Source organism: Salvelinus alpinus, chromosome 19 (assembly GCF_045679555.1).
Source record: "Salvelinus alpinus chromosome 19, SLU_Salpinus.1, whole genome shotgun sequence".
Lineage (NCBI taxonomy): Eukaryota > Metazoa > Chordata > Actinopteri > Salmoniformes > Salmonidae > Salvelinus > Salvelinus alpinus.
The window spans coordinates 52,715,356-52,741,418 of NC_092104.1; the positions used below are offsets into that span (position 1 = coordinate 52,715,356).

Sequence of the window (26,063 nt, forward strand, 5' to 3'; positions counted from 1 at the left end):
CTTACCTTATGTCTTATGTAACCATACCAAACGTAACATATCATACTAATTTGAGTGTCCTGGATTTACAGTTACTATGTTACCTTTAGTCTATGAGACCAGGCAGGAGAGGCAGCACAACAACAACCTTGTGTTAGTGACACCTTCTGTGAAACACAGACTGCCTCTGCTGCAGCAACAACAAAATTCCCCTGACGGCCATTTTAATTGCCAAACAAGATACTTACCATTGCAACTGTGAGACTAAGATCACATGACAGGCATAAGAAAAATGCACTGATGTCTCTCGCTCCCATTCTCTATCTCTCTCGCTGACACACACAAATACATTACATGGCCACATACAAAAGTATGTGGACACCCCTTCAAAGTAGTGGAATCGGCTATTTCAGCCACACCCGTTGCTGAGGTGTATAAAATCGAGCACACAGCCATTCTATCTCCAAAGACAAACATTGGCAGTAGAATGGCCCGTACTGAAGAGCTCAGTGACTTTCAACATGACACAAGTCAGTTCATCAAAATTCTGTCCTGCTACAGCTGCCCCGGTCAACTGTACTGTAAGGGCTGTTATTGGGAAGTTGTGGGCCACACAAGCTCACAGAATGGAACAGCCGAGTGCTGAAGCGCCAAGCGCGTAAAAATGTGATGAATCACCATCTGGCAATTCGACGGACGAATCTAGGTTTGGCGGATTCCAGAAAATCACATCCTGCCCCAATGCATAGTGCCAACTGTACAATTTTGTGGAGGAGGAATAATGTTTTTCATGGTTAGGGCCAGGCCACTAGTTCCAGTGAAGGGAAATCTTAACGCTACAGCATACATTGACATTCTAGACGATTCTGTACTTCCAACTTTGTGGTAACAGTTTGGGGAAGGCCCTTTCCTGTTTCATCATGACAATACCCACATGCACAAAGCGAGGTCCACACAGAAATGGTTTGTCGAGATTGTTGTGGAAGAACTTGACTGGCCTGCACAGAGCCCTGATCTCAACCCCATTGAACACCTTTGGGATGAATTGGAATGTTGACTGGGAGCCAGTGCCTGACCTCACTAATGCTCTTGAGGCTGAATGGAAGCAAGTCCCCACAGCAATGTTCCAACATCTAGTACAGGGGTGTCCAACCCTGTTCCTGGAGAGCTACCTTCCTATGTTTTCACTCCAACCCCAGTTGTAACTAACCTGGTTCAGTTGATCAACCAGCTAATTATTAGAAATAAGTGTGCTAGATTAGGGTTGGAGTGAAAACCTACAGGATGGCACAGTAGCTCTCCAGGAACAGGGTTGGAGAGCCCTGATCTAGTGAAAGCCTTCCCAGAAGAGTGGAGGCTGTTATAGCAGTAAAGGGGGGAACAACTCCATATGAATGCCCATGATTTTGGAATGAGATGTTCGATGAGCATACTTTTGGCTATGTAGTGTATATACGGGATAAAGGTCCATAATATTGCATTACATTACTATGTTGATGAATACCATTGAATAAATAGTTGAATTGACATATTAAAATTGCGTTTGGTTCAGGCACATCCAACAAATAATTGCCATGTTGACAAAGTGTACAGCTACTGTATAGCGCAGAGGAGGGTATTGTTAAAGGTGTCCTAGATGGAGCAGACCTCTGTAAAAATAGAATGCACCTACATAAAATGCACCTGCATCTCGAGGGCACTGTCCCTTATGTTCTCATCCATACAAAATGTCACACATTTCAGCAAATCAATTGAGGATATAATTTATGTTTAATGGATATGCCAATACATAGACGCATGCGTGTATACACTATTCAAGATCAGAAAGTACATGAAAAGATTGCTGGTAACATTTCATTGTTCAAAGATAAATGACCCACTTTGTAATAGAATTAAACCAACCCTAACCCAGTAGAATTTCATCCATCTGAATTCAAATCAATCTGTTCAGTGAATGCTTACTTACTGAATACTTTATTATTACGCAACCCTGTCCCACACCTTACTTATCCAAAATGTTGATCTATTGAAAAATCTAATTTCAATCTGAACTTTTGTTTTAACCAGTAACTGTAGACTGCCTTACAAAAGGACAGCAGTTTCATTATGTGGTGGCATGAAAAGAATTACCGCATAGAAATATTTTGATCTGAATGCTTCAGGAAGCTATCGCTTACACATTTGAAACGGACAATATTTAAGGCAAAACCCACAAAATTAAACACAATATAAAGTGTGTTGCTGAAATTACTGTAAAGAAAACGTAGAGACACGTATTTCCATTCATGTAAAAATAGCATCTTAGGCAATTAGAACAGCATCAGTTTTTCACAATTCCTGACATTTAATCCAAGTAAAAATTCCCCGTTTTAGGTCAGTTAGGATCACCACTTTAGTTTAAGAATGTGAAAAGTCAGAATAATAGTAGAGAGAATGATTCATTTCAGCTTTTATTTCTTTCATCACATTCCCAGTGGGTCAGAAGTTTACATACACTCAATTAGTATTTGGTAGCATTGCCTTTAAATTGTTTAACTTGGGTCAAACGTTTCGGGTAGCCTTCCACAAGCTTCCCACAATAAGTTGGGTGAATTTTGGCCCATTCTTCCTGACAGAGCTGGTGTAAATGAGTCAGGTTTGTAGGCCTCCTTGCTCGCACACGCTTTTTCAGTTCTGCCCACAAAATTTCTATAGGATTGAGGTCAGGGCTTTGTGATGGCCACTCCAATACCTTGACTTTGTTGTCCTTAAGCCATTTTGCCACAACTTTGGAAGTATGCTTGGGGTCATTGTTCATTTGGAAGACCCATTTGCAACCAAGCTTTAACTTCCTGACTGATGTCTCCAGATGTTGCTTCAGTATATCCACATAATTTTCCTCCTCATGATGCCACCTATTTTGTGAAGTGCACCAGTCTCTCCTGCAGCAAAGCACCCCCACAACATGATGCTGCCACCCCTGTGCTTCACGGTTGGGATGGTGATCTTCGGCTTGCAAGCCACCCCCTTTTTCCTCCACATATTAAGATGGTCATTATGGCCAAACAATTCTATTTTTGTTTCCTCAGACCAGAGGACAAAAAGTACGAAAAGTACGATCTTTGTCCCCATGTGCAGTTTCAAACCGTAGTCTGGCTTTTTTATGGTGGTTTTGGAGCGGCCTTTCCTTGCTGAGCGGCCTTTCAGGTTATGTCGATATAGGACTCGTTTTACTGTGGATATAGATACTTTTGTACCTGTTTCCTCCAGTATCTTCACAAGGTCCTTTGAGGTTGTTCTGGGATTGATTTGCACTTTTCGCACCAAAGTACGTTCATCTCTAGGAGACAGAACGCGTCTTCTTCCTGAGCGGTATGACCGCTGCGTGATCCCATGGTGTTTATACTTGCAAACTATTGTTTGTACAGATGAATGTGGTACTTTCAGGCATTTGGAAATTGCTCCCAGGGATGAACCAGACTTGTGGAGGTCTTTTTTCTGAGGTCTTGGCTGATTTCTTTTCATTTTCCCATGATGTCAAGCAAAGAGGCACTGAGTTTGAAGGTAGGCCTTGAAATACATCCACAGGTACACCTCCAATTGACTCAAATTATGTAAATTATGTAAATTAGCCTATCAGAAGCTTCTAATCATTTTCTGGAATTGTCCAAGCTTTTTAAAGGCACAGTCAACTTAGTGTATGTAAACTTCTGACCCAATGGAATTGTGATACAGTGAATTATAAGTGAAATAATCTGTCTGTAAACAATTGTTGGAAAAAATTATTGTGTCATGTACAAAGCAGATGTCCTAACCGACATGCCAAAACTATAGTTTGTTAACAAGAAATGTGTGTAGTGGTTGAAAAACAAGTTTTAATGACTCGAACCTAAGTGTATGTAAACTTCCGACTTCAACTGTATATGATGCTCACAAGCCACACAATAGTTGGATATTCATTTCCCACTGAGCAAACCATTTCTGTACTTACAGCATTCTTAGAAATTAATTTAGTCAGGTTTTTGATTGGCAGACCAACATTTTTTATTGACATTTGTCAATAAAACTCATGAATGCAACTGTTTATGTCAAATTATTCTACTTGTAGCCCTAAATGTCCTGAAAAGAAAATGGTAAAACACTTAGTTTTAAGGCTAAATATGGACTGCAGATAAATGAAAGTAGTGAAGAAAAAAAACTGATTTTTGCTGTGGGTCCTTGGGCCAGATAATGCTCTTTTGACACCCCTCTTTCAAAGTAACTGAGATCTCTTCATCTTGCCATGGTAGCCAAAGTAATGGGCAACTAGGCATTTTATACATGACCCTAAGCATGATGGGATGTTAATTGCTTTTTTTAACTCAGGAACCACACTTGGTTGGAAGCATCTGCTATCAATATACTTTGCGTCCCTCATTTACTCAAGTGTTTACTTTGGCAGTTACCTGTATCTTCTCCTGCATACTGTACACAAAATATCTGACAGTGAGTCATGTAAAAGTGTGTCTTTCACAAAATCCCTGATAGCTTATGATTGTTTTACTGATACTTGCAATTTTTAAATACATACACTTTCAGGTGCAGAGAATGAGTTTTAAAAACAATGTTTTTTTATAGTAAAAAATTAATTGTCATATATGTTGACAAAACTAAAAATTGTGGATCAAAATGTAATAAATAAACGCTAGTCAGAAAGGCATCGGAAATGTGTCACAAGGATGCATTAATTTCCTTGCATACTGCATTTACACTGGAGAAAGAAATTCAGTCAAAGCTGAAAAAAAACGTATTATCTAGGGGTAAATGTGATTAACATACATTATGTCTTCATAGACTTCTATTTAAAATGACATGAGGGCCAGTGAGGGGCTGTGACAGAAAAACGTAACTAAAATAGGGACCGAGGGATAGGAGGATGTCAAGCTTTTGTGGGTTGCCTAAAATGCTGATATTGTCATTAGAGGGGGATCCAACTGAGTTTCCCGATGGAGATCAAAGTTTGGCAAGTGTTGGAGGGAAGCCACACCATTTCAACTAGATTGAAATGGAGATAGCCCAATGCAAAACCAAATCCCACATCTGTCAGGTGGTGGCGGCCAAGAAGGACGCGGGACATGCCGGCCAGGAAAGCCCACAGCACCAGTAAGATGCGCAGAGGGACAGCGAGCACTAAGTGTGACAAAAGGAACTTGGATACCATGGCAGCCCGGCTTGCATGTGCTGCTGGGAAAGAGTAAATGTCCATCGCTATGTAATCAAAGAGGCCAGGCGTCATCTCCCATGGTCCTTTGCGCTTCACGAGTTTCTGCATTCCGGCGACGGTCATTACGTCCAGTAAAAGTGCTGAGGAGGGAGAGGAAATTATGTGTTAGCGTAAAGGATTAACAGAAAACATCCTAGACCTAGATGATAGACAGTAGGGTATCTGAGTCAGGACCTGTACAAGTTTTACCAGTGCCAACCACTTGTTTTTAAAGTTGGCATGCCCCAAATCTGTCCCTGTTTGTAGATTCCAGCCCATCTAGCCTAGCCAACTGTACCAATCACACAAAGGGGTTTATAGGGTCTGGAGAGCAGTTGACTTGCATTGGTTTTTGGACAAAAATGCCAAAAAAATAGCATTGCAGATAGTGACCAGGTAAACAAAACAAAAGCGTGAATTGCTGTCTTACCTTGTCCATAGACTGCTAATAGGTTAAGGAAACCAAAGCGTAATTTTGTAACTATCCCTTTATGATGATCTCATAATCCATTATAAGCCTTGTCAGTATCCATGAACTGTTTATAATCTGTTAGTATCATATTATAATGAATCAGTTATCAGTTACACATTTTGTTGTGTTACAGCCTTCATTTAAAATTGATTAAATTGACATGGTGTATCAATACACCCAGTCACTACAAAAACACAGGCGTCCTTCTTAACTCAGTTGCCAGAGAGGAAGGAAACAGCTCAGGGATTTCACCATGAGGCTAATGGTGACTTTAAAACAGTTACAGAGGTTAATGGCTGTGATAGGAGACAACTGACACTGGATCAACAACACAACACACAATACAACCACAATACTAAACGTAATGACAGTGTGAAAAGAAGGAAGCCTGTACAGAATGAAAATATTCCAAAACATGCATCCTGTTTGCAATAAGTTACTTAAGTAAAACTGCAAAAAACATGGCAAAGAAATTAACTTTATGTCCTGAATACAAAGCGTTATGTTTGGGGCAAATCCAACACAATACATCACTGAGTACCACTCCGCATATGTTCAAGCATGGTGGTGTCTGCATCATGTTATGGGTATGCTTGTCATCGGCAAGGACTAGGGAGTTTTTTTAGGGTAAAAAGATAAGGAATAGAGCTAAGCACAGGCTAAATCCTAGAGGAAAACCTGTTTCAGATTGTTTTCCAACAGACACTGGGAGACAAATTCACCATTCAGCAGGACAATTACCCAAAACACAAGGTCAAATATTCACTGGAATTGCTTACCAAGATGACATTGAATGTTCCTGAGTAGCCTAGTTACAGTTTTGATGTAAATCGGCTTGAAAATCTATGGCAAAACTGGAAAATGGTTGTCTAGCAATGATCAACAACCAACTGGACAAAGCTTGAATAATTTTTTAAAGAATAATGTGCAAATATTGTACAATCCATGTACAATAGAGACTTTCCCAGAAAGACTCACAGCTGTAATCGTTGCCAAATGTGATTCTAACATGTATTGACTCAGGGGTGGGAATACTTATGTACATGAGATATTTCTGTAATTATGGGGTATTGTAAAATCTATGTAATCAATTTTGAATTCAGGCTACTTTAGGAATACTCCATGAAGGCACTGTATTTTGAGACCGTCGGAAAATGACCTCATAGACAGCAGGGATTCTGTAACAAACGTCGGGAGAAGGAGAAGAGGACCAAGGTGCAGCGTGGTAAGTGTTCATATTTTAATCAATCAACTGAACACTGAACAAAACAACAAAAACGACAAACGAACAGTTCTGTAAGGTGACGACACACACTAAACAGAAAATAACTACCCATAAACACAGGTGGGAACAGGCTACCTAAGTATGGTTCTCAATCAGAGACAACGATAGACAGCTGCCTCTGATTGGGAACCATACCAGGCCAAACACATAGAAATACAAAACAAGGATAACATAGAACACCAGACATAGAATGCCCACCCAAACTCACGCCCTGACCAACCAAAAAAGAGACATAAAACGGATCTCTAAGGTCAGGGCGTGACAGCACCCCCCCCCCCCCCACCCCTCCGGACTCCGGACGCAAAACCTGAACCTATAGGGGAGGGTCTGGGTGGGCATTTCACCGCAGTGGCGGCTCTGGTGCGGGACGTGGACCCCGCTCTACCTTGGCCCACTAGGTGGCGCCTCTGGAGCGGGGACCCTCGCCGCCGACCCCGGATCGGGGACCCTCGCAGCGGGCCCCGGACAGCCCCGGACAGGAGGGCGACTCTGGCTGCTCCGGACAGGAGGGAGACTCTGGCTGCTCCGGACAGGAGGGCGACTCTGGCTGCTCCGGACAGGAGGGAGACTCTGGCTGCTCCGGACAGGAGGGAGACTCTGGCTGCTCCGGACAGGAGGGCGTCGCTGGAGGCTCCGGACTGGAGGGCGTCGCTGGAGGCTCCGGACTGGAGGGTGTCGCTGGAGGCTCCGGACTGGAGGGTGTCGCTGGAGGCTCCGGACTGGAGGGCCATGCTGGAGGCTCCGGACTGGAGGGTGACGCTGGAGGCTCCGGACTGGAGGGAGACGCAGGAGGCTCCGGACTAGAGGGCGTCGCTGGAGGCTCCGGACTAGAGGGCGACGCTGGAGGCTCCGGACTGGAGGGTGACGCTGGAGGCTCCGGACTAGAGGGCGTTGCTGGAGGCTCCGGACTGACGTCCTTCGTTGGAGGCCTCGTGCCATAACTCCTCACTGGAGGCTTCGTGCCATGGATCCTCACTGGAGGCTTCGTGCCATGGATCATCACTGGAGGCTTCGTGCCATGGATCATCACTGGAGGCTTCGTGCCATGGATCCTCACTGGAGGCTTCGTGCCATGGATCATCACAGGAGGCTTTGTGCCATGGATCATCACTGGAGGCTTCGTGCCATGGATCACCACTGGAGGCTTCTTGCCATGGATCATCACTGGAGGCTTCGTGCCATGGATCACCACTGGAATGGAGAGACACACAGGAGGCCTGGCTCTGGGAGAAGGCACAGGACTCACCAGGCTGGGGAGACATGCTGGAGGGTTAGGGCTTAGCACAGGCACAGAACTCACCAGGCTGGGGAGACATGCAGGAGGCCTTGTCCTTGGCCGAGGCACCGGATGCATTGGACCGTGGAGGCGCACTGGCGGTCTCGAGCGCAGAGCTAGCACAACTCGTCCTGGCTGGATCCCCCCCTGTAGCCCGGCAAGTGCGGGGAGTTGGAACAGGCCGCACTGGGCTGTGCTGGCGAACCGGGGACACCGTGCGTAGGGCTGGTGCAGTATAACCCGGGCCGAGGAGACGCACTAGAGACCAGATGCGCTGAGCCGGCATCATCCCTACTGGCTCGATGCCCACTTTAGCCCGGCCGATTCGAGGAGCTGCGATGTAGCGCACCGGGCTATGCGTGCGCACTGGGGACACCGTGCGCTTCACCGCATAACACGGTGCCTGCCCAGTCACTCTCTCGCCACGGTAAGCACGGGGAGTTGGCTCAGGTCTCCTACCTGAGTCCGCCAATCTCCCCGTGTGCCACCCCCAAAAAAAATTCTGGGGCTGCCTCTCGTGCCCGTTACCTCGAGCCAATTCCTCGTAGTGTCGCCACTCCGCTCTAGCTGCCTCCAGCTCCTCTTTCGGACGGCGATACTCTCCCGGCTGTGCCCATGGTCCTTTGCCGTCCAAGATTTCATCCCATGTCCAGGAGTCCATTCCACCACGCTGCTTGGTCCTTTGGTGGTGGGTAGTTCTGTAACGAACGTCGTCGGGAGAAGGAGAAGAGGACCAAGGTGCAGCGTGGTAAGTGTTCATATTTTAATCAATCAACTGAACACTGAACAAAACAACAAAAAACGACAAACGAACAGTTCTGGACCCCTTCTTCATGTCTTAATTACATATAGTGCCACATGAGTCATGGTCTGTAAAGGTCTCTACTTTTGATAGATTTAAACAAACAATATTGAAATCACCATGGTCACAATCATAAACTATCAACTCCATCTCCCTAATAGGATATTAATTTTGGTTAAATTATGTTTATTTTATTTAGCTTTCAGTCATAAAGCAAGTGAGCAAAAACGAAATTGCCACTGTATAACACTTGAATGAATAAGAAAAATGTCACTTTTGTCAACTCTGTAAATCATAGACTGTTAGACTGTCATTTCAAGTGCCGATAATGACAGTCTGTTAGACTGTCACTATCAGGTGCCAAAACACCTGATAGAATTGTTTTTATTGTGGGTTGTCAAATTACTAATTTTCCATATTTTACTTATGTTTGTATTGAACTTGTATTGAACGGCACACGCATACTCAGGCGGACTGGCTCTTGTTGAGGCAAATGAGTAACACACATCCCTGGATCGCTTGTCTTTTCAGTTCGCTGGAGCTAGCGACTGGAACGAGCTGCAACAAACACTCAAACTGGACAGTTTTATCTCAACCTCTTCATTCAAAGAATCATGGACACTCTTACTGACAGTTGTGGCTGCTTTGTGTGATGTATTGTTGTGTCTACCTTCTTACCTTCTTTGTGTTGTTGTCTGTGCCCAATAATTGTTGAACCATGTTTTGTACTGCTACCATGTTATGCTGCTGCCATGTTGTTGCTACCATGTTGTTGTCATGTTGTGTTGCTACCATGCTGTGTTATTATGTGTTGCTGCCATGCTATGTTGTTGTGTTAGGTCTCTCTTTATGTAGTGTTGTGTTGTCTCTCGTTGTGATGTGTGTTTTGTCCTATATTTTTATTTAATTTATTTTTAGTCCCAGCCCCCGTCCCCACAGGAGGCCTTTTGCCTTCTGGTAGGCCGTCATTGTAAATTAGAATTTGTTCTTAACTTCTTTCAGCTAGGGGGCAGAATTTTTATGTTTGGAAAAATAACGTTCCCAAGGTAAACTGACTATTTCTCAGGTCCAGATGCTAGAATATGCATATAATTGACCAATTAGGATAGAAAACACTCTAAAGTTTCCAAAACTGTCAAAATATTGTCTGTGAGTATAACAGAACTGATTTTGCAGGCAAAGACCTGAGGAAATCCAACCCGGAAGTGCCTTTTATTTGGAAAAATCCCTGTTCCGTTGCCTGCCCCTCCTCCATTTAAAGGGGTATCAACCAGATTCCTTTTCCAGTGGCTTCCTCAGGCTGTGACCAGGCTTTAGACATAGTTTCAAGCTTTAATTTTGAAAAATGAGCGAGATTTTTCAAAACGCGTCAGGTGTCCTTTGATTAGTTCCTGCGCGCGAGAGATGTAGCTCGACATTTTCTTTCTCTGTAGTATTGAATAGGTTACCGTCCGGTTGAAATATTATCGATTATGTATGTTAAAAACAACCTCAGGATTGATTATAAAAAACGTTTGACATGTTTCTACGAACATTACGGATACTTTTTGGAATTTTCGTCTGCCTTTCAGGACCGGAATGAGCCTGTGGTTTTCTGAACATAACGCGCAAACCAAATGGCGGTTTTTGGTTATAAAACTAATCTTTATTGAACAAAAATAACATTTATTGTGTAACTGGGAGTCTCGTGAGTGCAAACATCCGAAGATTATCAAAGGTAAGCGATTAATTTGATTGCTTTTCTGACTTTCGTGACCAAGCTAATTTGAGGCTAGCTGTTCTTACTGTTTTGTCTAGTGATTGATAAACTCACAAACGCTTGGATTGCTTTCGCTGTAAAGCATATTTTCTAAATCTGACACGATAGGTGGATTAACAACAAGCTAAGCTGTGTTTTGGTATATTTCACTTGTGATTTCATGATTATAAATATTTTTTTTATTTTTTTTGAATTTGGCGCTCTGCAATTCAGCGGTTGTTTACGAAAATGATCCCGCTAAAGGAATCCGTGCGGCAAGAAGTTTTTAACTGACTTGCCTAGTTGAATAAAGGTTAAATAAAAATAAATATTTTTTTGAATCACTGTTCTGCAACATATGCTTAAACTATTTAAGTATTTGCTGTGCTAGACCGAAGGGATGATGTTTGCTTTATAAAGGTTGATACATTTTCTGAATATCTACAAAATGCTAACAAAAATATGCCAATGAAATTAGCCCTGGAGCAATATATAATGCTATAAAACAAAACAAAAAGATCTTTGGAGATTTGTATTATATATTTGAATAATCTTATCATTGATAATTAAACAAGCAAGGCCTTTAAACATTTGTTGGACAATAGATTTAAAAATGAAATGCCTTTTATGGTCTCTGAAGTAGTTGACATGAATCCAGTTAGTTGCATTTTATGAAAACAAATAACAATTAGGAGGTTGTTCCTTTAAATGTTGTGATAGCTATCAAAATCTATATTTCAAATTGTGTTACCCCCAGGGGTACGCGCAATGCCATCGGGGTACACCAAATAAAAATGTGATTCACATTAATGAAATGATATATATATACTGTATATATATATTTAAAAAACATTCTTCACATTTTCAAACAGTCCATTTATATTTTTCAATGGGGCTATACATTTGGGTGAGTTTTTTAGTAGCCTTGTTTCACTGCTAAAAATAAAATTAATCCATCTAGTGTTCAGCGAAATAACACAATGTTAAATACAGGTAGCCTAGTCAAATAATTAACATCTAATCACATTTACTGTTACTCTCTCTCTCGGGAATTCCACTAACGGTCCGTATGTAGCCAAACGTAGCTGCTGCCCATAACAGGGAGACATAGTGGAGTGGTAACGTGCAAGCAGTTGCTCCCGACGCCACTTGGGTACACTGCAGCATCCGCCGAGAGGCTCTTGCTGCCAAGGGAATGCCTGACAACTTGAAAGACGTTTTGGAAAATGGTTAACTTAGTTAACCTGTCTAGGACTAGCTGAACCTCTCGCCAACAGCCAATGAAATTGCAGGGCACCAAATTCAATCAACAGAAATATCATAATTCAATTTTCTCAAACATACACGTATTATACACCATTTTAAAGATAAAATTATCATTAATCTAACCACAGTGTCCGATTTCAAAAAAGCTTTTCGGCGAAAGGAGAATATATCATTATGTTAGTCACAGAAAGTAAACAGCGATTTTCCAACCAAAGAGAGGAATCACAAAAAGCAGAAATATTGATAAAATTAATCACTAACCTTTGATATTCTTCATCAGATGACACTCCCGGGACAACATGTTACACAATACATGTATATTTTGTTCGATCAAGTTCATATTTATATCCAAAAACCTCAGTTTACATTTGGTTTTGCCTCCAAAACATCCCGTGAATTTGCACAGAGTCACATCAAATCACAGAAATACTCATAATAAACATTGATAAAAGATGCAAGTGTTATTCACAGATTTAAAGATATACTTCTCCTTTATGCAACCGCTGTGTCAGATTTCCCAAAAACTTTACGGAAAAAGCAAACCATGCAATAATCTGAGTACGGCGCTCAGACAACAAATCAACCCAAAGAGATATCCGCCATGTTGGATTTAACATAAATCAGAAATAGCATTATAAATATTCACTTACCTTTGATGATCTTTTTCAAAATGCACTCCCAGGAATCCCAGTTCCACAATAAATGTTTTATTTGTTCCATAAAGTCCATCATTTATGTCCAAATTACTCCTTTTGGTTCGTGCGTTCAGTACACAATCTAAACTCACGTCGTGCGGGCAGGTCCAGGCAAAAGTTCAGACGAAAAGTCATATTACAGTCCGTAGAAACATGTCGAACGAAGTATAGAATCAATCTTTAGGATGTTTTTAACATAAATCTTCAATAATGTTCCAACTGGAGAATTCCTTTGTCTTCAGAAAAGCAATGGAACAGAGCTCGCTCTCACGTGAACGAGCGTCACGTGCTCCTGGCATTCTGCCAGAGCCCTGACTCATTCCCCTCTCATTCGGCCCCATATCACAGTAGAAGCATCAAACAAGGTTCTAAAGACTGTTGACATCTAGTGGAAGCGTTAGGAAGTGCAAAATGACCCCATAGACACTGTGTATTTGATAGGCCAAGAGTTGAAAACCTACAAACCTCAGATTTCCCACTTCCTGGTTGGATTTTTCTCAGTTTTTCGCCTGCCATATGAGTTCTGTTATACTCACAGACATCATTCAAACAGTTTTAGAAACTTCGGAGTGTTTTCTATCCAAATCTACTAATAATATGCATATATTAGCAATTGGGACTGAGTAGAAGGCAGTTTACTCTGGGCACGCTTTTCATCCCAACGTGAAAATGCTGCCCCCTATCCATAACAAGTTAAAGCAAGGTCCCTGAACTCTCATGTATTTTCTGCACTATGCAATGATATGGGGAGTGCTGGTTATCAAGGGGCAATGTATTGACACATTTTTTTTAAATTGAGAGACAAGCTTAAAGTTTTCTTTACGGATGACCCCAAAAACTGGATTTGTTATCCCATTCATGCCCTGAACAAGAGCCTCATCAAAATTGCAACAAGCAGTCCGCACACTGGCCCCTATTATTAGCATTTTATTATTATTATTATTATTATTATTATACAACAAAAAATATTAGAAAGGCCCATGTGGCTGAATATGTACCAGCCCATCTGGCATATGATAGAATTGCCCTGTGGCCAGTCTATCACTGATGGTAGCCTATTGAAAACATTCTTTATATTGTGAATCAGCTCATGACCAGTATTCCAACTGTTTCAACATGAGAGAGCTTACTGAGGACACAGATATCACAGACAGCTTTCCTAGACACGTCTGGATGGGGCCAGAAACAAACACGAAACCCCTCACCCAGAGTAAGCTAAAATTCTAGACCACTTTTATTCTACCTACAAAAAATGCATGCAAGGCAGGGCTGTTGTGTAGCGGGTCGAGAGCTTAAAGTTCTTTGGTTTCCACATCACTAAGGACTTAACATGGTCCACAAACACCCGCACAGTCGTGAAGCAGGCATGGCAGCACCTCTTCCTCCTCAGGAGGCTGAAAAGATTTGGCATGGGCCCTCAGATCCTCAAAAAATTAGACAGCTGCACCATTAAGAGCATCTTAACTGGCTGCATCATCGCTTGGTATACCAAATGAACGCAAACGCTACAGAGGGTGGTGTGGACAGTCAAGTACATCACTGGGGCTGAGCTCCCTGCCATCCAGGACCTGTATATCAGGCGGTGTCAGGGGAAGGCCCCAAAAATTGCCAAAGACTCCAGGGCCCGGTTGCCTAAAACATCTTAAGTAAATTTCCCTCTTACCTTTTCCCTTAAAGTTTCCTTAACTTTAAGTCAGTTGCACAAAACATTTTAAGGAAAATGTCCCTCTTAAATTAAGTGAAAAATGGCTCCCATGAGGTCCCTTAAGTGCTTCATTCAGTATGGAAATCAATGTAAAAATGTAAACAGCATTTGTGTAGGTGAATGTTGCTTTCCTCTGCCCTGGTTTGAAAAGAAAAACAACCACTAGGTGTCTACAGCAGGTAGCTACTTCTCTAAACAATGGAAGGTGCACAATCCATGGCTACAAAGCTAGATGACTAGCTAGCTACCTACTGAGTATGTTAGCTTGACATGCTAGAAAGTAATAGAAACAAGTTGAGAAAAAAAGTAATTAAAATAAACTTATTTTATTATCTTCTGAATCAATTTGTTTATCCTGTCTTGAATGTAGAAAAAAATATCCCAAATTGCCCTGTGTAGGGTGCCGTCTTTAGGATTGGATGTTAAACAGGTGTCCTGACTCTTTATGGTCACTAAAGATCCCATGGCACTTATCGTAAGAGTAGGGGTGTTAACCCAGGTGTCCTGGCTAAATTCCCAATCTGGCCCTCATACCATCATGGCCAACTAATCATCCCCAGCTTCCAACTGGCCCATTCATCTCCTTTTCTCTGTAACTATTCCCCAGGTACTTGCTGTAAATGAGAATGTGTTGTCAGTCAACTTACCTGGTTTTAAGTAAATAAATCATTTCTTGGCCCAACAGGCTCTGAGACACCTTCTACCTACATAAGACTGCTAAAAAGTCAATTAATGGTACCTGGACTATCTGCATTGACTCTATCTTGCACTGACCCTACGCACACTCACTAGACTATATACAATGAGTGTACAAAACATTAGGATCACCTGATCTTTCCATGACATAGACTGACCAGGTGAACGCTATGATCGCTTATTGATGTCACTTGTTAAATCCGCTTTAATCAGTGTAGATGAAGGGTAGGAGACAGGTTAAAGAAGGATTTTTAAGCCTTGAGACATTTGAGACATGGATTGTATATGTGTGCTATTCATAGGGCAAGACAAAATATTAAAGTGCCTTTGAACAGGATATGGTAGTTGGCGCCAGGTGCACCGGTTTGAGTGTGTCAAGAACTGCAATGCTGCTGGGTTTCTCACACTCAACAGTTTCCTGTGTTTATCAAGAATGGTCCACCACCCAAAGGACATCCAGCCAACTTGACACAACTGTGGAAAGCATTGGAGTCAACATGGACCAGTATCCCTGTGGAACGCTTTCGACACCTTGTAGAGTCCATGCCCTGAAGAATTGAGGCTGTTCTGAGGGCAAAGTGCATTGCAACTCAATATTAGGAAGGTGTTCCAAATGTTTTGTACACTCAGTGTATACACACCATACACACACACACACACAACATTGACACTCCCACAAAAAACCCACACACATTCACATACACTACATACGCACACACACACATACCGAAACAACACAAAAACACATACAGTACATAAACATTACACACACACACAGGCACACTCACACACTTTTACTCTTCATTTCCTGCTGCTACTCTGTTCTGTATTTTACTCTTATTATTATCTATCCTGACACCTAGTCACTTTACCCTGCCTTCATGTACATACAGTGGGGAGAACAAGTATTTGATACACTGCCGATTTTGCAGGTTTTCCTACTTACAAAGCATGTAGAGGTCTGTAATTATTATCATAGGTACACTTCAACTGTGAGAGACGGAATCTAAAACAAAAATACAGAAAATCACATTGTATGATTTTTAAGTAATTCATTTGCATTTTATTGCATGACATAAGTATTTGATCACCTACCAACCAGTAAGAATTCCGGCTCTCACAGACCTGTTAGTTTTTCTTTAAGAAGCCCTCCTGTTCTCCACTCATTACCTGTATTAACTGCACCTGTTTGAACTCGTTACCTGTATAAAAGACACCTGTCCACACACTCAATCAAACAGACTCCAACCTCTCCACAATGGCCAAGACCAGAGAGCTGTGTAAGGACATCAGGGATAAAATTGTAGACCTGCACAAGGCTGGGATGGGCTACAGGACAATAGGCAAGCAGCTTGGTGAGAAGGCAACAACTGTTGGCGCAATTATTAGAAAATAGAAGAAAATAGAAGAAGTTCAAGATGATGGTCAATCACCCTCGGTCTGGGGCTCCATGCAAGATCTCACCTCGTGGGGCATCAATGATCATGAGGAAGGTGAGGGATCAGCCCAGAACTACACGGCAGGACCTGGTCAATGACCTGAAGAGAGCTGGGACCACAGTCTCAAAGAAAACCATTAGTTACACACTACGCCGTCATGGATTAAAATCCTGCAGCGCACACAAGGTCCCCCTGCTCAAGCAGGCGCATGTCCAGGCCCGTCTGAAGTTTGCCAATGACCATCTGGATGATCCAGAGGAGGAATGGGAGAAGGTCATGTGGTCTGATGATTCAAAAATAGAGCTTTTTGGTCTAAACTCCACTCGCCGTGTTTGGAGGAAGAAGAAGGATGAGTACAACCCCAAGAACACCATCCCAACTGTGAAGCATGGAGGTGGAAACATCATTCTTTGGGGATGCTTTTCTGCAAAGGGGACAGGACGACTGCACCGTATTGAGGGGAGGATGGATGGGGCCATGTATTGCGAGATCTTAGCCAACAACCTCCTTCCCTCAGTAAGAGCATTGATGATGGGTCGTGGCTGGGTCTTCCAGCATGACAACGACCCGAAACACACAGCCAGGGCAACTAAGGAGTGGCTCCGTAAGAAGTATCTCAAGGTCCTGGAGTGGCCTAGCCAGTCTCCAGACCTGAACCCAATAGAAAATCTTTGGAGGGAGCTGAAAGTCCGTATTGCCCAGCGACAGCCCCGAAACCTGAAGGATCTGGAGAAGGTCTGTATGGAGGAGTGGGCCAAAATCCCTGCTGCAGTGTGTGCAAACCTGGTCAAGAACTACAGGAAACGTATGATCTCTGTAATTGCAAACAAAGGATTCTGTACCAAATATTAAGTTCTGCTTTTCTGATGTATCAAATACTTATGTCATGCAATAAAATGCTAATTAATTACTTAAAAATCATACAATGTGATTTTTGGGATTTTTGTTTTAGATTCCGTCTCTCACAGTTGAAGTGTACCTATGATAAAAATTACAGACCTCTACATGCTTTGTAAGTAGGAAAATCGGCAAAATCGGCAGTGTATCAAATACTTGTTCTCCCCACTGTATAGGGCTGTGGCGGTCACAAACTTTCGTCAGCCGGTGATTGTCAAGGAAACAACTGTCACTTTCACAGTAATTGACCATTAACATAAACACATTTAGCTTCTCCTGGCTTACACACATAGCCTACAAGCCACTGATGCAGACCTTTGAAACATCTACATTTTAAAAAGTATAATAAATCCATGTAATATAGCCTACACCTTCACAATAAATCCATTATTTTAGACAGGTCTAAAGAAGCATGAAGTCTAAGAAGTCTATTTCAGAAGAACAGAATAGCATACTCTGAGTTGTCCTTATGTTAGGTCCTGATCTGGCTATGCCAAATGGCTGAGGGCTACACTAGTTAATTTAGCACACAAGATTTTCTTAGAATTCCGTGGCATTATTTTATAGTATGAAGAATACAAATGAACAAAGCTGAAAAAAATAGAAAGGATATTTTCTCCAAACGATTTGAGGGAGTGCGCACATGCGGCTATTCTGTGTTGAGCGGTTAACAAAGAAATACACTACCATTCAAAAGTTTGGGGTCACTTAGAAATGTCCTTGTTTTGTTTTTTTAAAAGCACATTTTTGTCCATTAAAATAACATAAAATTGATCTGAAATACAATTTTTTTGTTGTTGAAATTATTTAATTATTTAATTTAATTTAAATAATAATTTGAAATAATTGATCTGAAAGACATTGTTAATGTTAATGTTGTAAATGACTTGTAGCTGAAATGGCAGATTTTTTATGGAATATCTACATAGGCGTACAGAGGCCCATTATCAGCAACCATCACTGCTGTGTTCCAATGGCACGTTGGGTTAGCTAATCCAAGTTTATCATTTTAAAAGGCTAATTGATCATTAGAAAAAACTTTTGCAATTATATTAGCACAGCTGAAAACTGTTGTCCTGATTAAAGAAGCAATACAACTGTCCTTCTTTAGACTAGTTGAGTATCTGGAGCATCAGCATTTGTGGGTTCAATTACAGGCTCAAAATGCCTAGAAACAAAGAACTTTCTTCTGAAACTCATCAGACTATTCTTGTTCTGAGAAATTAAAGCTATTCCATGCGAGAAATTGCCAAGAAACTGAAGATCTCGTACACCGCTGTGTACTACCCCCTTCACAGAACCGCGCAAACTGGCCCTAACCAGAATGGAAAGAGGAGTGGGAGGCCCCGATGCACAACTGAGCAAGAGGACAAGTACATTAGAGTGTCTAGTTTGAGAAACAGACGCCTCACAGAAGTCCTCAACTGGCAGCTTCATTAAATAGTACCCGCAAAACACCAGTCTCAACGTCAACAGTGAAGAGGCGACTCTGGGATGCTGGCCTTCTAGGCAGAGTTCCTCTGTCCAGTGTCTGTGTTCTTTTTCCCAGCTTAATCATTTATTTTTATTAGCCAGTCTGAGATATGGCTTTTTCTTTGCAACTCTGCCTAGAAGGCCAGCATCCTGGAGTTGCTGATAATGGGCCTTTGTACGCCTATGTAGATATTCCATTAAAAATCAGCTGTTTCCAGCTACATTAGTCATTTATAACATTAGCAATGTTTACACTGTATTTCTGATCAATTTGACATTTCTAAGAGAAAAGGACATTTCTAAGTTACCCCAAACTTTTGAACGGTAGTTTATATATTCCTATATGCTTAATTTAGATGTATTAATGTAACTTTACCGGTTCTACAAACGTTGGGCTACATGTTTTGATGATTTTTAATACATTGTAAGGCTGCATGATGCCACTCTAATGATGATTTGAAAAAAGTTGCTTGAAAGGCATGAGCTCTGCTTAGTTTTTTTGTGCAGGCTGTACACACTACATCAGTCACTCATTCACAATTTGACAACACTTGATAATGCCTAAAATTTGTGTGGCTGTAATGCACGCAAAAAAATCCATGCCTTTTGTGGTTAGTGGCCGTTGTGCCCTTCTCTCTGAGTGCTGCGCGCTCCGTCAAGTGATCGGGTCTCTCTCACAGGCTATAAGTGAAGACAGACACATTGGGGACGCAATTGCATGCGTCCTTATGCAATTCTGAGGTCCATATTGAAGATATTGGAAGAACTGTCCACATTTACTTTTCGTCAGCCAACAAGATGAGTAGGCCTAATGAACAGCAAAAGCACCAGCCTATGTCAATTTACTATCCCCCATAGTACAAAATATTATTTAATCACATTATAAGCGCAGCAATGTGCACATGGTAGTAGGCTACAAGCACAAATGTTCCATTAGCAGAAAACACCATTATCAAAAGTGACCGCAAATTGCAATTATTCATGTAATGCTTCTATTATAAAGGTGCATTTATATGCTGAAAATTATCCTCCCCCAACTTGAAACTCATGTGCTGCTTATGTATGCCAGTTAGGCTCTACACCCCTTGTAAAGCAGATTAATGTGCTTAATTTGAAGTTATTCGGCCACTTTAGTTGTGATACAAACCATATTAAAACATATAGGCCTATGGGCTAGGCTACATGAGGTGTGGAACTATGATTCGAAAAAGTCAACAACAAAGAAAGTAATTGTTTCTTATGCTATTCTTGATTTAATACTGTCTTACATATACTAAATAATATATGTGTGAAATTTGTTTTGATTTAGAATGGACCTGTATCGAAACAGGGACAGTGGGAAAAGATACATGTGATCTATGCATTTAAATAGCGAATGGAGGATGCTTTTTCCCGGGGTTTATTTTCAAATAAATATAGTAGGCCTTGCAATGCCCTTAAAGGAGGGGTTGAGTTGTATGCAATCCTCTTCTGGAAGTTTAACAGATTCTCTGCGGTCCTCAGTGCTGTTTTCAAGCGGCTCCTGCTGTACATTTTGAGGTTGCTGCTGCTGCTGTTGGCTTGGCTGGCGTTTCAGTAAACCAGGCCGTCTTAATGTCCCCCGTGCCTCGTTGCTATTTCTGAGAGGCTGGTTCAGTGACAGAAACTCGGGTCTGTTGATCGGGTCATTCCGATCTCTTATCCTGGATCTGGTCAGATTTATAGGCATTTTGATTCTGATATCAAATCAGCAAAACCTGACTATTCCCCCTTTCCATGTAGCGGGGACGTTATTACCGATATGGTGAAGAGTTGTCTGCAGAGAGATCAAGTGTTGCTCTGAGGCGCGAGTTATAAATAGATCTACTGCCTTGCTTCTGTATCTGTATGAATGCACATGTCTCCTCGATTTCAGCAGCTAATGTTCCATTCGCGGAAAACACCATTATCAAAAGTGACCGCAAATTGCAATTATGCATGTAATGCTTCTATTATAAAGGTGCAGTTTTATGTTGAAAATTATTTTCACCAAACTTGAAACTCATGCGCTGCTTATGTCAGTTATGCTCTACACCCCTTGTAAAGCAGATTAATGTCCTTAAATTGAAGAACTTATTTGGCCACTTTAGTTGTGATACAAACCTTATTAAAACATATAGGCCTATGGGCCAGGCTACATGAGGTGTGCGACTATGATTGAAAAAGGTGACAGCAAAAAAAAAATATTGTTTCTTATACTGGGCATCATTCACCAGTGATAATATATAATTCACAAGTGGTAGGCTAATATTGTCACCCATCAGACTATTCTTGATATAATATTGTCCTAACATATAGTAAATACTATATGTGTGAAATTTGTTTTGATTTAGAATGGACCATTATCATGCACCTATATCGAAACAGGGGCAGCGGGAAAAGATACATGTCATCTATGCATTTAAATAGCGAATGGAGGATGCTTTCCCCCGTGGTTTATTTTCAAATAAATATAGTAGGCCTAGCCTATAGAAAGCTGATGGGAACCTCGTCTTTTTATTAGTGGCCATCACTCTGTTTTCTCCCGCAATTGCATAGCCTATAGAAATGGTGCGCAACATGAGCGCATGGACTCTCATGAAGTGTTTGATTAGATTTTAGAATATATTTGCATTGATGTCAGAGTGATTAGAGGGACAATAGAGGGATGAGTACCAGGCAGTTAGTTTGGTAGGCTACTAATGACCAGCAGCAGTATCATAGCTTGGAGAAGCCTAATTACTGTGACTAAACGGTCATGTGGAATTTGACTGCCTTCATGACTCGTGACCGCCGGTGTGGTGGTAATACAGTCACCGCAACAGCACTATCTGTACACATCTACCTGAAATACCTCTGCACATAGATCTGGCACAGGTAGCTCCATTCTTATGTATTTTTTTTATTCCTCATGCTACTATTTTATTTTGTGCATAGTTGGGAAGTGAAGTCTACACCAGTTGTATTCATTGCATGTGACACATATAATTTGATTTGAATAAGCTGTACCCAAGGTATGGAATTAAATGCACAGACAACATCCTATTAATACTCCTCAAGAGTGGTGGGAAAGAAAACTAAAATCAGTCAGAAAAAAACACTGTGAAGACGTGTCCCTTATGCTTGAATGATTCGAGTCTGCGACATTTGATAAAGAAAAGGTCAATCGAAAAATTAAATCACTTACCAAGAAGCAAATTGACCAGAACTTCTTGTCCTGCCATTGTGTTGCTTCTGGTGAGACATATAATTGTGCCAATAATCCAAGGGATGCCATGACCAGTGAATGCAAGCAGGTTGACCATGGAGCGCACACTGCCCCATGAGGAGTGAGAATATGCGCAAACCCCAAGCCTTTTGGACATGCATATATCAATCGCCATAAGAGAGTTCATTGCAATGCCCTTAAAGGAGGGGTTGAGTTGTATGCAATCCTCTTCTGGAAGTTTAACAGATTCTCTGCGGTCCTCAGTGCTGTTTTCAAGCGGCTCCTGCTGTACATTTTGAGGTTGCTGCTGCTGCTGTTGGCTTGGCTGGCGTTTCAGTAAACCAGGCCGTCTTAATGTCCCCCGTGCCTCGTTGCTATTTCTGAGAGGCTGGTTCAGTGACAGAAACTCGGGTCTGTTGATCGGGTCATTCCGATCTCTTATCCTGGATCTGGTCGGATTTATAGGCATTTTGATTCTGATATCAAATCAGCAAAACCTGACTATTCCCCCTTTCCATGTAGCGGGGACGTTATTACCGATATGGTGAAGAGTTGTCTGCAGAGAGATCAAGTGTTGCTCTGAGGCGCGAGTTATAAATAGATCTACTGCCTTGCTTCTGTATCTGTATGAATGCACATGTCTCCTCGATTTCAGCAGCTAATGTTCCATTCGCGGAAAACACCATTATCAAAAGTGACCGCAAATTGCAATTATGCATGTAATGCTTCTATTATAAAGGTGCAGTTTTATGTTGAAAATTATTTTCACCAAACTTGAAACTCATGCGCTGCTTATGTCAGTTATGCTCTACACCCCTTGTAAAGCAGATTAATGTCCTTAAATTGAAGAACTTATTTGGCCACTTTAGTTGTGATACAAACCTTATTAAAACATATAGGCCTATGGGCCAGGCTACATGAGGTGTGCGACTATGATTGAAAAAGGTGACAGCAAAAAAAAAATATTGTTTCTTATACTGGGCATCATTCACCAGTGATAATATATAATTCACAAGTGGTAGGCTAATATTGTCACCCATCAGACTATTCTTGATATAATATTGTCTTAACATATAGTAAATACTATATGTGTGAAATTTGTTTTGATTTAGAATGGACCATTATCATGCACCTATATCGAAACAGGGGCAGCGGGAAAAGATACATGTCATCTATGCATTTAAATAGCGAATGGAGGATGCTTTTCCCCGTGGTTTATTTTCAAATAAATATAGTAGGCCTAGCCTATAGAAAGCTGATGGGAACCTCGTCTTTTTATTAGTGGCCATCACTCTGTTTTCTCCCGCAATTGCATAGCCTATAGAAATGGTGCGCAACATGAGCGCATGGACTCTCATGAAGTGTTTGATTAGATTTTAGAATATATTTGCATTGATGTCAGAGTGATTAGAGGGACAATAGAGGGCTGAGTACCAGGCAGTTAGTTTGGTAAGCTACTAATGACCAGCAGCAGTATCATAGCTTGGAGAAGCCTAATTACTGTGACTAAACGGTCATGTGGAATTTGACTGCCTTCATGACTCCTGACCGCCGGTGTGGTGGTAATACAGTCACCGCAACAGCACTATCTGTACACATCTACCTGAAATACCTCTGCACATAGATCTGGCACAGGTAGCTCCATTCTTATGTATTTTTTTTATTCCTCATGCTACTATTTTATTTTGTGCATAGTTGGGAAGTGAAGTCTACACCAGTTGTATTCATTGCATGTGACACATATAATTTGATTTGAATAAGCTGTACCCAAGGTATGGAATTAAATGCACAGACAACATCCTATTAATACTCCTCAAGAGTGGTGGGAACGAAAACTAAATTCAGTCAGAAAAAAACACTGAAGACGTGTCCCTTATGCTTGAATGATTCGAGTCTGCGACATTTGATAAAGAAAAGGTCAATCGAAAAAATAAATACTTACCAAGAAGCAAATTGACCAGAACTTCTTGTCCTGCCATTGTGTTGCTTCTGGTGAGACATATAATTGTGCCAATAATCCAAGGGATGCCATGACCAGTGAATGCAAGCAGGTTGACCATGGAGCGCACACTGCCCCACGAGGAGTGAGCATATGCGCAAACCCCAAGCCTTTTGGACATGCATATATCAATCGCCATAAGAGAGTTCATTGCAATGCCCTTAAAGGAGGGGTTGAGTTGTATGCAATCCTCTTCTGGAAGTTTAACAGATTCTCTGCGGTCCTCAGTGCTGTTTTCAAGCGGCTCCTGCTGTACATTTTGAGGTTGCTGCTGCTGCTGTTGGCATGGCTGGCGTTTCAGTGAACCAGGCCGCCGTAATGTCCCCCGTGCCTCGTTGCTATTTCTGAGAGGCTGGTTCAGTGACATAAACTCGGGTCTGTTGATCGGGTCATTCTGATCTCTCATCCTGGATCTGGTCTGATTTACAGGCATTTTGAATCTGATATCAAATCAGCAAAACCTGACTATTCCCCCTTACCATGTAGCGGGAACGTTATTACCGATATGGTGAAGAGTTGTCTGCTGCGCCAACTCAGTGTGTCAACTCAGTGCAAGTTATAAATAGATCTACTGCCTTGCTTCTCTGTATGACTGCACATGGCTCCTCGATTTCAGCCGTTTTTATTTAGCATACAAGACAAGTGACTGTACATCACTGGGGCCGAGCTCCCTGCCATCCAGGAACTCTAAACCAGGTGGTGTCAGAGGAAGGCCCTAAAAATTGTTAGACTCCAGCCACCCAAGTCATAGACATTTCTCTTTGCTACCGCATGGCAAGCGGTACTGATGCACCAAGTCTGGAATCAATAGAACCTTGAACAGCGTCTACCCCCAAACCATAAGCCTGCTAAATAGTTAGTTACTGTAAATAGTTAACGAAATAGCTACATGGACTATCTGCATTGACCCTTTTTGCACAAACATTTTTATTATCTATCCTGCTGCCTAGTCACGTTATTGCTAGTTATACAGTGCATTCAGAAAGTTTTCAGACCCCTTGACTTTTTCCACATTATCTTAAGTTACAGCGTTATTAAAAGATGTATATATTGTTTGTTTTTCTCATCAATCTTGACACAATACCCCATAACGACAAAGCAGAAACTGGTTTTTAGAAATTGAGCAAATGTAATAAAAAAAACTGAAATATCATATCACAAGTATTCAGACCCTTTACTCAGTACTTTGTTGAAGCACATTTGGCAGTGATTACAGCCTCGAGTCCTGGGTATGAGGCTGAAGAAATTTGGCTTGTCACCTAAAAGCGCCACAAACTTTTGAAGATGCTCCATTGAGAGCATCTTGTCAGGCTGCATCACTGCCTGGTACAGCAACTGCACTGCCCCCAACCGCAAGGCTCTCCAGAGGGTGGTGCGGTCTGCACAACGCATCACCGGGGGCAAACTACCTGCCCTCCAGGACACCTACACCACCTGATGTCACAGGAAGGTCAAAAAGATCATCAAGGACAACAACCACCTGAGCCACTGCCTGTTCACCCCATTACCATCTAGAAGGCGAGTAGTACAGGTGCATCAAGCTGGGACCGAGAGACTGAAAAACAGCTTCTATCTCAAGGTCATCAGACTGTTTAACAGCCATCACTAACACAGAGAGGATGATTCGTACATACAGACTTGAAATCATTGGCCACTTTAATAAATGGATCACTAGTCACTTTAATAATTCCACCTTAATAATCTTGAAATATATTGCATTACTCATCTCATATGTATATACTGCATTTTATACTATCTAACGCATCTTGCCTATGCCGCTCTGTCATTGCTCATATTTATATGTATATATTCTTATTCCATTCCTTTACTTAGATTTGTGTGTATTAGGTAGTTGTTGTGGAATTGTTATATTACATGTTAGATATTGCTGCACTGTCGGAACTAGAAGCACAAG

The 26,063-nt window shown here is 41.7% G+C and overlaps 2 protein-coding genes across 2 annotated transcripts; both read right to left on the reverse strand.

The window, feature by feature from the left end:
- Window positions 1-1,726: 1,726 nt before the first annotated feature.
- Window positions 1,727-22,715, reverse strand: LOC139545816 (inactive phospholipid phosphatase 7-like). Its single transcript, XM_071354033.1, has 2 exons — window positions 22,129-22,715; window positions 1,727-5,301 (listed from the first exon to the last, which is right to left on the reverse strand). The coding sequence occupies exons 1-2, from the start codon at window positions 22,616-22,618 to the stop codon at window positions 4,916-4,918; spliced, it is 876 nt and encodes a 291-aa protein (XP_071210134.1). The 5' UTR covers window positions 22,619-22,715; the 3' UTR covers window positions 1,727-4,915.
- A 1,237-nt stretch (window positions 22,716-23,952) lies between these two features.
- Window positions 23,953-24,680, reverse strand: LOC139545895 (inactive phospholipid phosphatase 7-like). Its single transcript, XM_071354080.1, has 2 exons — window positions 24,092-24,680; window positions 23,953-23,984 (listed from the first exon to the last, which is right to left on the reverse strand). The coding sequence occupies exons 1-2, from the start codon at window positions 24,579-24,581 to the stop codon at window positions 23,953-23,955; spliced, it is 522 nt and encodes a 173-aa protein (XP_071210181.1). The 5' UTR covers window positions 24,582-24,680.
- Window positions 24,681-26,063: the final 1,383 nt, after the last annotated feature.

What these genes read in the sequence shown, in the direction of transcription:
- LOC139545816 (XM_071354033.1), bottom strand. Translation starts at nt 22,618, where the DNA reads ATGCCTATAAATCCGACCAGATCCAGGATAAGAGATCGGAATGACCCG. An exon ending in TCTGGTCAATTTGCTTCTTG is followed by an intron (nt 5,302 to 22,128) that starts GTAAGTGATTTA and finishes CTCCCTCCTCAG; the next exon opens with CACTTTTACTGGACGTAATG.
- LOC139545895 (XM_071354080.1), bottom strand. Translation starts at nt 24,581, where the DNA reads ATGCCTGTAAATCAGACCAGATCCAGGATGAGAGATCAGAATGACCCG. An exon ending in TCTGGTCAATTTGCTTCTTG is followed by an intron (nt 23,985 to 24,091) that starts GTAAGTATTTAT and finishes GACTGAATTTAG; the next exon opens with TTTTCGTTCCCACCACTCTT.